The sequence below is a fragment of the Chiloscyllium plagiosum genome, unplaced genomic scaffold (genome assembly GCF_037043375.1).
Source record: "Chiloscyllium plagiosum isolate Xiang-an unplaced genomic scaffold, Cpla_swu_hap1 HiC_scaffold_20, whole genome shotgun sequence".
NCBI classification, from domain to species: domain Eukaryota; kingdom Metazoa; phylum Chordata; class Chondrichthyes; order Orectolobiformes; family Hemiscylliidae; genus Chiloscyllium; species Chiloscyllium plagiosum.
The window spans coordinates 11,757,889-11,770,152 of NW_028270158.1; the positions used below are offsets into that span (position 1 = coordinate 11,757,889).

Here is a 12,264-nt window from a genome sequence, read left to right on the forward strand (position 1 = left end):
TAACAGTCAACAGCATTTCCATTGTTGAATCCCCACCAGGCACCACTGATCAGGAATTGAACTGGACCAGCTACGTACATACCCTGGAAACCAGGAGGTTTGTGATAAATAAATTCCTACCCGTAAAGCAACTGCTGACTGTCCAAAATCTGCCTGCTTTCTACAGTGCAAGCAGAGTCAATCCCCTCTCCATGCTCAATGTATACATTTAGATCCATTTCTTTAAAACTAAAGCCACTGAAGATGGCTTCCACAGCTGTTCCTGGTCTGGCATCCAATTACTAGAAATTGCCTAGACACTTACTAGACACTTCTCTTTTGCAATTTGAACAGATTAATATTTCATTTCAGTGGAATTGTCTGTGTTTAAGAACAAAGACTGTCACAACAAATACAGGTATAAAGAGCTGGAAAACAGGAAGAAAGGAAAATAAATTAAAAATGAGCGAGTAGCCATTTTGAAAACAGAATTGCCAGAACTGGCAGCCATCAGTTTCTTCACTAGCTACTTCAAAGAGAAGCAACACTTTGAAAGTAATATAGCATTCAAAGGGATGATGCAGCAGTATTATAAAACAAGATAATACTGGGGCCAGTGGCAAGAAGTTTGGTCAAAGAGGTGATAGCCTAGTGGTATTATCACTAGATTATTAATCCAGAGACCCAGGTAATGTTCTGGGATACAGGCTTGAATCCCACCATAGTAGATGGATGGAAATTGAATCCAATTTTTAAAAGTCTGTAATAAAGAGTCTAATAATGACAAAGGGTCATTTGTTGGAAAAACCCATCTGATATATTAATTCCCCTTTAGGGAAGGAAATCCTTACCTAGTCTGGCCTACATGTGACTCCAGACTCACAGCAATGTGGTTGACTCTTAACTACCCTTTGGGGCAATTGTTGATGAACAATGAATCCCATGAATGAATTTTTAAAAAAGTATGTTTTAAGGAGGATAGAGAAATGGTGAGGTGGAGAGAGTGAATTTAATAGCTTGAGGATAAGGCAAGAGCTACCAACCATGGAATCATTATAATTGGGAATGCATAATTAGTGAATTAGAGAAATGTGTGACACTGTGATTCTGGGTCAGTCCCACTGTTAAGTTGCATTAACTAATGCTCTTGATGCTGAATGCTTTCTGTAACTCACTGTAATCATTATCTTTGACCACATGGTAGTCTGGATTTTCAGATTGCAATGAAAGCAAAACTGTCAGTGTTTTCCAGCATTGCAAGGTGAAACTAAGAGTGACTTCCAATGATCACATATGTAGTAAAATGTGAAAAACCTAAAGTCACTGCTCTTGTTTACAGTGTGCTGCTGAAATCTTCCACAGAAGGCAGTTTTTCAAAGTCACTTGAACTGATGGGAACATCCGCTTTTATGTTGTATAATTGTTAAGAAACCCTGAGAAGACACACTTTTTTGAATATAAATATAGCTAAGCTATTTACTAATGAACAACCCCTCTGACCTCAAAAATTAAACTAATTTTATAATTGTAGGACATCACATATCTTCATAAGATAGCTTAATTGGTCTTGAATTTATTTTTTAGAAGTGTGGTATTTTTCTTCTATCTTCTTCCTCTGTAAAATGCTCTGCAAAATATATGAAACATCGACAATAATCTGTGCATTTCACTCACTGGTGTACTCAGTGAGACTTCTTCAATGTGATTGTCTATTTAACTGGTTTCATTAATCACTGTTACTGAACATCTTATGATCCTTTGACTCAGCACAATCTAATTAAACTGGGAAAGTGGAACTTTATGCTAAAGCTCAGTCGATCTTCCACCAGGTTAATGGTGGGCATCATCACCTTACCAGTAACAGCAAAACACAGGCCACTATAATGGTGGGCATCATCACCTTACCAGTAACAGCAAAACACAGCCCACTATAATGATGGGCATCATCACCTTACCATGAACAGCAAAACCCAGGCCACTATAATGAATCAGTTGATTGGTTTATTATAATTTTGCTTATCATTTAATGAAATGATCACCCTCCTGAAATTCCACAGTAACAATTGCAGGCATTTAATTTTCTTTAAACTACGAGCAGTCCTCAGCAAGAAATGGAGATGCAGTTGTTACCATGGTGATCACCATTCATTTCAACATTACCATTTCCAGTCAGAATGCTATAACTGGGACAGTTGGTAACAACCAGGCAGCATTCTTGGGAAAGAGGAAGCAGCAATATTCCTGGTAATGTTCAAGGATGCCCTCCAAATCAACATAACGATAGATTTGGAAATGAGCAGTGAGGAAAATCAAGACTTGTACTCAGTAAGACATCAAGAAAACACTGGACAGGAGACATTGAATGCAATAGAACTGAAGATAGAACTTCAGCATCCATGGTAGATATGAAAGTTGGAGATTCACATCTTGGTTTCATTGTTGATCCAGCTGCAGCAGTATCTGTTACCTCAAAAGAAGGTACAATAAATATCCAACTCTCAATCCCTTATGCTGTTGTGAAACTGACCAGTTAACCCAGCAACTCAAGTCCCACATTAGTGACAGATTGGAAGGTATCTGCAGTCATTGTTTTTACCTACAGATTGGAAGATGATGATGCATCCTATTACTTGTCATTAGTCATAGGATGGACCAAAGCCTCCATGATCAGAAGGAAGTGGCTTAAGAAAATATGGTTAAACCTGACCAAGCTATTTACAGTAAGTCCCAGGAAGAGTCTGTCTGTTTGAAAAAGTGGTCATGAGAATGAGGACAACGTGATAAAATTAGACATCATGGGTCTGAAATCAAAGTAAGAGACACTGTATATCTGGCATTTTGCAAGTCTAAGCAAGTCATAACTTATACTGTTGGAAACAGTAAGCAAATAATTGGATTGATTAAAAAGAACAGAGGCAATAAAGGAAGCAAACATTTATAAAGTGTATCTCTGAAGTAGCATTGTTCCACACAAATTCCAGGCAATGACCATCTTCAATAAGTGTCAAGATTAGAGTGGTGCTGGAAAAGTACAGCAGGTCAGGCAGTATCTGAGGAGCAGAAAAATCGACATTTCGGGTAAAAGCCCTTCATCAGGAAATTGCAATCTTGACATTCAATGGAGATATGATCAGTAGTTCCCCATTATCAACTTTCGGGGGGGGGTTACCATTGACTAGAAACTCAACTGATTTGATTTGACTTATTGTTGTCACATGTACCAAGATACAGTGAGAAGTGTTGTTTTGCGGGCTGTCCAGCCAGTTTGTACCATATAAAGTGCATCAGGATAACAGAACAGAGTGCAGAATACAGTATTACAGCTGCAGATTAGGTGCAGAGGGAGAGAGAGAGCATGCGATCAATATTAGCATTTGAGAAGTCCATTCAAAACGCTGATAATAGTGGGGAAGTAGTTGACCCTGAGTTTGTTTGAACATGCATTCAAATTTTTATATCTTCTGTCTGACGGAAGAAGGTGAAATAGAGTATAACTGGGGCTGGAGGGGTCTTTGATTATGTTGATTGCTTTTCCAAGGCAGTGGGAGGTAGTGATGAAGTCAATGGTTGAGGTGGTTGGTTTGCGTGATGGACTGGGCTGTGGTTATGACTCTCTGTAGTTTCTTGCAGTCTTGAGAACAGCAGTTGCTATACCACACTGTGATGCATCCAGACAGGATGTTTTCTATGGTGCATCTATAAAAATAGGCAAGAGTCTTCATGAACATGTCAAATTTCTTTATCGCCTTTTAACATGCTGGCCACAACAGCAAGCCAAAGCTACACATCCACAAGAATTCACTTCCTGCATCTTCAGTGTTCAGGAGCAGCAGTGCGTACTATCTATAAGATGCATTGCAGAACTTCACCAAAGATCTCAGACAGCATCTTCTAAACCCACAAACACTTCCATCTAGAAGATAAGGGCAGCAAATACATGGGAACACCATCACTAGTAAGTTGTCTTCCGAGTCAGTCTCCATCCTGACTTGGAAATATATCACTATTCCTTCACTGTCACTGGGTTAAAATCCTGGAATTCTCTCCCTAAGGACAGTACGGGTCTACCTACAGCACACGGACCAAGAGGTTCAAGAAGGCAATTCATCACCACCTTCTCAAAAGCACCTAGGGACAGGCAATAAATGCTGGAGAGCCAGTGACACCAATGTCCCATGGATGGATAAAAAATTAGAAATGGTCCAACCGTAGTTCCTTTCATTTCATGGTCAAGCACAAGAAATACATTAGAATGGATAAATGTTTGAGGAGGAGGTGGATCACACTCTTCTTTTGGTTAGTAATTAGGAACTGCGTAAATGTTGCTCATGCCACAAGTGCCAAAACTATTCAGATTTTGAGAATTTGGTTTGCAAGTTTTGGCTTGTCAGAGATGTTAGTATGAAGTGGTGAATCACATTTTACATAAGAAGATTGGAAATATTTGATTAAGACTGCAGTGGAACAGTCTAAACCCATAATATCATTCAGCATGGAACAGTGCTGCAGAACGAATTGTACAAATTTTAAAAAGGTCATTGCAGAAATAATTGCTATGTGGTATTCATGTTTCTCTCTCACAAACCAGCCACACAGTCTATATCAGGTTGTTCATCTTAAGTACTAGTTTTTAAGCACACTCCTGGGACAAGGATTAGTTTGTATCACCTTGATGTCAATAGTAAAGAATAGTGAAGCAATAAAAAAAACTGACAAAATGGAGATGAGCCACCAGTTTATTGTTGGTGGGATGGTCATGATGAAACCACTGAGCTGGTTTAGAAATGTATATGATTGCAGTTACTGTCAAAGAGATTAGATGCATTCACAGATCCTAGTGAAGATTGGAAGGAATCTCCATCATGGAGACATACAACACAGAAACAGACCCTTCGGTCTATGCCAACATAGTCCCAAACTAAACTAGTACCACCTGCCTGCACTTGGCTCATATCCCTCCTAACATTTCTTACTCATGAACTTATCACAATGTCCTTTAAATGTTATAATTGTAACTGCATCCACCACTTCTTCTGGAAGCTGATTCCACACATGAACCACTCTCTGTGTAAGAAAAATGACCCTCAGGTCTTATTTAACATTTTTCTCCTCTTACCTTAAAAATATTTCCCCAAGTCTTGAAATCTCCCACCCGAGGGAAAAGACACCTGCCATCCATCTTACCTATGCCCTTCATTATTTTACAAACCACTATTTAGTCACCACTCAACCTCCTACGCCCCAGTGAAAAAGTCCCAGCCTATCCAGCCTCTCCTTATAACTCAGCCCTCCATTCCCAGCAGCAAACTGGTAAATATTTTATGAATAATAATATCCTTCCTGCAACAAGGAGATCAGAACTGGACATAGTACTCCAGAGGAAGCTTCATGAATGTCTTGTTCAACTTCAACATAATGCCCCAACTCCCATACTCAAAGCTCTGAGTCAGATGTCACCCTACACCAGGTTATAATCCAACAGGTTTATTTGAAATCACAAGCTTTCAGAGAACTGCTCCTTCATCACCTTGAACTTCTGACTGTGTCCACCCCAGTCTAATACCAGCACCTCCATATCAAAGATCTGAGCAATGAAGCTGCCCTCCAATGCATCTCGTCTACATCCCGCACCTCCGCCCTCAGACCCCACTCCTCCAACCGTAACAAGGACAGAACGCCCCTGGTGCTCACCTTCCACCCTACCAACCTTCGCATAAACCAAATCATCCGCCAACATTTCCGCCACCTCCAAACAGACCCCACCACGAAGAATATATTTCCCTCCCCACCCCTTTCCACAAAGACCGTTCCCGCCGTGACTACCTGGTCAGGTCCACGCCCCCTTACAACCCACCCTCCCATCCTGGCACTTTCCCCTGCCACCGCAGGAACTGTAAAACCTGCGCCCACACCTCCTCCCTCACCTCTATCCAAGGCCCCAAAGGAGCCTTCCACATCCATCAAAGTTTCACCTGCACATCCACTAATATCATTTATTGTATCTGTTGCTCCCGATGCGGTCTCCTCTACATTGGGGAGACTGGGCGCCTCCTAGCAGAGCGCTTTAGGGAACATCTCCGGGACACCTGCACCAATCAACCACACCGCCCCGTGGCCCAACATTTCAACTCCCCCTCCCACTCTGCCGAGGGTATGGAGGTCCTGGGCCTCCTTCACCGCCGCTCCCTCACCACCAGACGCCTGGAGGAAGAACGCCTCATCTTCCGCCTCGGAACACTTCAACCCCAGGGCATCAATATGGACTTCAACAGTTTCCTCATTTCTCCTTCCCCCACCTCACCCTAGTTCCAAACTTCCAGCCCAGCACTGTCCCTATGACATGTCCGGACTTATCCTACCTTCCTATCTCCTTTTCCACCTATCCACTCCACCCTCTCCTCCCTGACCTATCACCCTCATCCCCTCCCCCACTCACCCATTGTACTCTATGCTACTTTCTTCCACCCCCACCCTCCTCTAGCTGATCTCTCCATGCTTCAGACTCTCTGCCTTTATTCCTGATGAAGGGCTTTTGCCCGAAATGTCGATTTCGAAGCTCCTTGGATGCTGCCTGAACTGCTAAGCTCTTCCAGCTCCACTAATCCAGAATCTGGTTTCCAGTTGAAATTTAAGGTCAGATTTCACACAGAGATTGAGAATGCAGAGTCAAGCTGATAGAAATGGAAGATGATACACTGACAGAAAGTAGCCAAATGGAGGGAGGAAGAAGGAAATTATTTCTAAAAATTATTTCTTGTCAAATATTATTTTTTGTGAACTACGTTGGTATTAAGGGAAAAGAAAAAAATATGCTGGTAAATTTGGTCATATACATTTTGGTTCACATTGTATTTTGTCATATTTTATTCTGGAAATTATGTGTATATATTGTGCAAGTTGTTTAAATGTTTTGATGAACTGTTCTGATGAACAAAACATTAACTCTGTTTTTCTCTCTGCTGACCGACTGAGTTTCTGTAGCACTTTCTGTTTTTGTTTCAGATCTCCAGCATTTGTAGTTGTTTGTTTTATTATGCAAGATGCTTGATTAGGTTGGCAGGAAGTGCAATACATTAGCTGATCACCACCTTCTCCAGGGTAACGAAGGATCAGTAATAAGTTAGTCATAGAATCATAAGAGATATACAGCATGGATACAGACCCTTTGGTCCAACTTGTCCATGCCAACCAGATATCCTAAATAAATCTCATCCCAGTTGCCAGCATTAGGCCCATATCCATCTGAATCCATGTTGTAATGTTGTAATTGAACCAGACTCTACCACTTCCTCTGGCAGCTCATTCCATACACAATTGTAGCCTAACCAGCAATTCTGATATCCCATGAATAAAGAAATAAAAATCAAGCATTGTGTAGTACTACTCTTTCTGTTAAGGTGATGTAAATAAAGTTAGTTCTGGCTAATAGGTATTAGGCTTACTCAGTGCAATGCGCAACATGGGTACTCAGATAAATTGCAGGCCCCAATCCATCACTGTGCTGGGAGCTTCATACAACAGCAATGTTGCTTTGATTGGGCAATTAGAGTACAGAGTACACACTCACAGCACAATTAAGGACATCAGTTGGGCTGCCACATCAATATCATGTCACAAATCAAAACACCTTCACATGCATTCTTTCTATTTTCTCACACCAATTTATTTCAAGCTGGATTGAAAAAGACAAGTTACTTACTGCCTGGTTGTCCATTTCTCCATGTTTGATCCTTGTTGTTGGAAACTTGTTGAAACACCCCACAAATCCACGGAAAATGGGAGCAGAGAAGGGAGAGAAATGCTTGACAGTAACTTTCCTCTTTGCCAAGAACAGATACAAGGATGGTCCGCGGCAAGTCCTCGGGCTCACATTGGTTGTAATGCCGATAGCCATCCTTCGTTAAAAGGCCCTTTTCCAACAAGTCACTCAGTAAATCTTGGAATTTTGAAGGAGGTGCTTGCGAAAGTACATTAATCAAGCCAAGTAGGTCTTTTCTGGAGTGAATCATTCCTAAAAATGGAAGATGATTATTGGTCACAAAAATATCAAAATAGTTGAAATAAATGCTGGTGTTTTGGCTGGTTTGTTTCTAATTGCAAGTGTTAGCTCTTGTGAAATAATGTTTAGTTGGTTCAGCTTGAACGATTACCAAATGTATAAATCAATTGTGAACTATCAGGGTACTGTGTTGTAGGAATATAAAGCAGGGAGTTTTTTATTTGCAGTTACATCACAGCATAAAATATGTTTCTCTCAGAGGATTGTGTGCTCAGGAACTCTCTGACTCAGAGGGTGGTGCAGGTGGTATCATTGAATATTTCTACAGCAGTGGTAGATAGATTCTTGTCAGGAAATGGAATTGAAGGTCATATTAGGTAGTTGTGAATGTGAAACTCAAACCACAAACAAATCAGCCATGATCTTTTTGAATGGTAGAGCAGATTTGAGGGGCTGCTTTTGCTTCTAGTTCATACAATTATCATAAATGATCTATTATTTTGACAGAGATGGGAGAGATACACTGTCTTTCTCCAGTCCCAATACTCAATGGATCACAGCATATTTTAATTATTTGATTCCCAAAATAGCCAATTGTAGGCTTTCTCTATATTAGACTTAGCATTAAAAGCTCCATCAACCAGGTTACTTTAATGAACACAAAATTGTTGACTGACTGTAAAACAAAACTTATTCAATAAATTAGTTAAGTGATGAACACATTTAGCTTGGAACATGGAACAAGCACTGTCATCATCACCTCTTTATTGCTACCTTTGTTTCTGGAGCCATGACTCACCTTCTCTCAGCCTCGTATAAATACCTCCCTATTTCTCCCTTTTTTTTAGCTTTGACAAAGGGTCAGTTAGACTCGAAACATGAGCTATTTTCTCTCCTTACAGATGCTGCCAGACCTGCTGAGATTTTCCAGCATTTTCTCTTTTGGTTATGAAAATTTAAATGTTTACCCTTGAATATCACATACACATTGAATAAAAAAAGAGCAAAAGTGGATTTCTCTCTGCAGAATTTCACATTAAAAAAACATTTTTGGCCAATAAGCCCTGGTTCCTGGAGGCAAAAGGGATGAGTTTTCAGATGTTCAGAAGACTTTCAATCTGACGTTCAGGTGGACAAAGACTGATGTTGCAGAACATATGCAGTTGTCACTGGAGACTTTTGCAGCTGTAGGCATTATTGCAAACTCTGAGAGCCCCTGGACCAGGACAGCAAGGACGATGGATCCATAATCAGGATTCTTTCCAAGAAACATAAGAAATGAGACAGGGAACTTCCTTTTTTCCCCAGCATGCTTCTCTCCAGTGAGAATTCAAACAAACAGCCACAAAACCCAGAGGTAAAGACAGTCAGGTGTTTTCCCTTGTGTAAGCCCAGCACTTATCTGGAACCATGTGGTTTCCAAGAAATATCTTGTTAAAAAAAATTCCAATGTGTCTTTTCATTGACCTTTTAAGACGAACTATAAAATCCCAGTATTATCATAGAATTTCAAAAAATCAGTTTTTCCACAAGCCTTCGAAATGCAAGTCCAAACAAAAAATGAAGTCTTGAGAATACTATGGGGAGCAATAGCATAGTGATTAAATTATCGGACCAGTAATCCAGAGACCAGGCATAATGGTCAGATATATAAATTCAAATCCTACCAAAATAGATGGGGGAGGTATAAAGCTGAAACAGAAAGTTAGTATAGGATAGTGGGGACTGGGTGACAACTGGATTGTTTCTCCAGCACACCCGCACCAATCAACCTCACCGCCCCACGGCCGAACATTTCAATTCCCCCCTCCTACTCTGCCGAGACCTGCAGGTTCTGGGCCTCCTCCACTGCCACTCCCTCACCACCCGATGCCTCATCTTCCGCCTTGGAACACTTCAACCCCAGGTCATCAATGTGGACTTCACCAATTTCCTCATTTCCCCTCCCCCCACCTTATCCCAGTTCCAACCTTCCAGCTCAGCACCATCCTCTTGACCTGTCCTACCTGCAAATCTTCCTTTCCCCCCATCCGCTCGACCCGCCTTTCCGACCTATCACCTTCACCCCACCTCCATCCACCTATTGTACTCTTGGCTACCTTCTCCCCAGCCCCACACCCCTCCCATTTATCTCTCCACCCCGGAGGCTCCCAGCCTCATTCCTGAGTAAGGACCTTTGCCCAAAACGCCGATTTTCCTGCTCCTCGGATGCTGCCTAACCTGCTATGCTTTTCCAACACCACTCTAGACCCTGATCTCCAGCATCTGCAGTCCTCACTTTGTTAAAATCTGTTTTACTAATGTTCATTGGGGAAGGAAATCCACTGTCCTTATCAGCCTGACCTGGACTTCAAACCCACAGCTTGACCCCTGACTGGAGAGTCATAGAGTCATACAGCACAGAAACAGTCCCTTGGGTCAAACTTGTCCATGTCGACTAACTAGTATCCCAAACTAATCTAGTCCCATTTTCCTGCATTTGGCCCATACCCCTCTAAACATTCCCTATTCATGTACCTGTTCAAATGTCTTCTAAATGTTGTAACTGTTCCTGCATCTATCGCTTCCTCTGGTAGATCATTCAACATACGAACCACCCTCTGTGTGAAAAGTTGCCCCTCAGGTCTTTTTAAAATCTTTCTCCTCTCCCCTTAGAAATACGCCCCATACTTTTGAACTACCCCACCCATCTTACACCAACTTTATGATTTTCATGAGTGATATGGTGAGCATCTCGCTAGGCAGTGGCACGTTGAGAATTATTGGGATTATTGCTTGTTAAATGCTTCGTAGATGGCTGAACTCACATCATTAATATCCAGCTTCCTACCTTCCCAAAGATGCCAAACAAGTGTGGAAGTCAGAATGGATACTTGGCAGATCCAGCTCACCAACTTGCTCCAAAGGACCTCCAGACTGGACATTGGACACCAACATCTCAACACATGCCCCATGGGCACTGGCCACTTACACCCCACCCAGAGACATTGGCATTCAACATGCCAGGCTCTAAGAAACCTCATGGCCCATCTCTGATCCACTTACAGGAGGCTATGCACTTTAACGCTGCACCTTGGGCTGTACCAGTGCAGGAGCAAGTGATGCCGGTGAGTTCAAGTAATAGAGATGTACAGGATGGAAACAGACCCTTCAGTCCAACTCGTGCATGCTGACCAGATATCCTAAATTATTGCAGTTCCATTTGCTAGCATTTGGCCCATATCCCTCTAATCCCTTTTTATTCATGTATCCATCCAGATGTCTTTTAAATTTTGTAATTATACCAGCCTCCACCACTTCCTCTAATAGTTCATTCCATACATTTGTGGGATATTTTCTGAGTTGCAAGTGTTTCTGGGGAATGGAACGTGGTAAAATGGAATTAGAATTAGACTGTAGGGGTAGGGTAGACAGGTAATGAGGCGAGTTTGATAAAATATGGTGAGGAATTTGGTAAAATATTTTGAAATCCCTCCAAAAGAGAAACTCCACACAACTCGGACTCAGCCAAAGAATGGTATGATTCAGCCCAATGTCATCTTAACATGGGTGGCACAGTGGCTGAGTGGTGTCTCAGAGCGCCAGGGACCTGGGTTCAATTCCAGCCTTGGGTGACTGTCTGCATGGGTTTCCTCTGGGTGCTTCAGCCTGTATTATTAGCCATGGGAAATATAGGATAATGTGATAAGAGGGTAAGTCTTGTTGGGGTGCTCTTCAGAGAGTTGTTGGGTCAACTGGCCTTTTTCCACACTGAAGGGATCCTATGAATGTTGCTGTGGAACTTTGTACATCCTGCACACTGCAGTGACTGTATTTCTCATTCAGAATCTGCCAACGCTGGTAAGCATGCTAACAGAACTGGTAATTCTGCTGCCTGCAAGGTGAAAACCAGAAACAAATGTCAAAAAGTATATTCTAGTAACATTAGCCCACTTTGAATGCAATCTCATTTGCTAGAGGGGTGTAGGGTATGAGGTTCACAGCTGATTTACCTTGGCACTTGCACCACATTGAAAGTAAAATCAACATTTATCATCTCTCTGCTGAGGGTCAGGTGTGGCATCTAAAATATGAGGAAGCAGCCAGCAGTTGAAATGTGGCCCTTTATGGAATGCAAATGAAATTACTTTGAAATGCACACATGCAATGTAACTGCAAATAACACGTCAACCTTTCATTATTTTAATGAGGAATAATTAATAACATCAATGGATTTGGTAATCTGTTTGTTGGTTAAACTAGTCGACAGGATCAAAACATTTCCTGAGAGTAATACAAATATTCAG

At 41.6% G+C, this 12,264-nt stretch overlaps 1 protein-coding gene across 5 annotated transcripts in view; it reads right to left on the bottom strand.

The window, feature by feature from the left end:
• ciita (class II, major histocompatibility complex, transactivator) overlaps positions 1-12,264 on the bottom strand; it is a 122,600-nt gene that overhangs the window by 82,903 nt on the left and 27,433 nt on the right. For all 5 annotated transcript variants that reach the window (XM_087997672.1, XM_087997671.1, XM_087997669.1 and 2 more), the window contains exon 2: positions 7,679-7,990. In XM_087997672.1, the coding sequence (XP_087853798.1) occupies positions 7,679-7,988 (310 nt within the window). In that variant the 5' untranslated portion in view covers positions 7,989-7,990. The remainder of the gene's footprint in view (positions 1-7,678; positions 7,991-12,264) is intronic.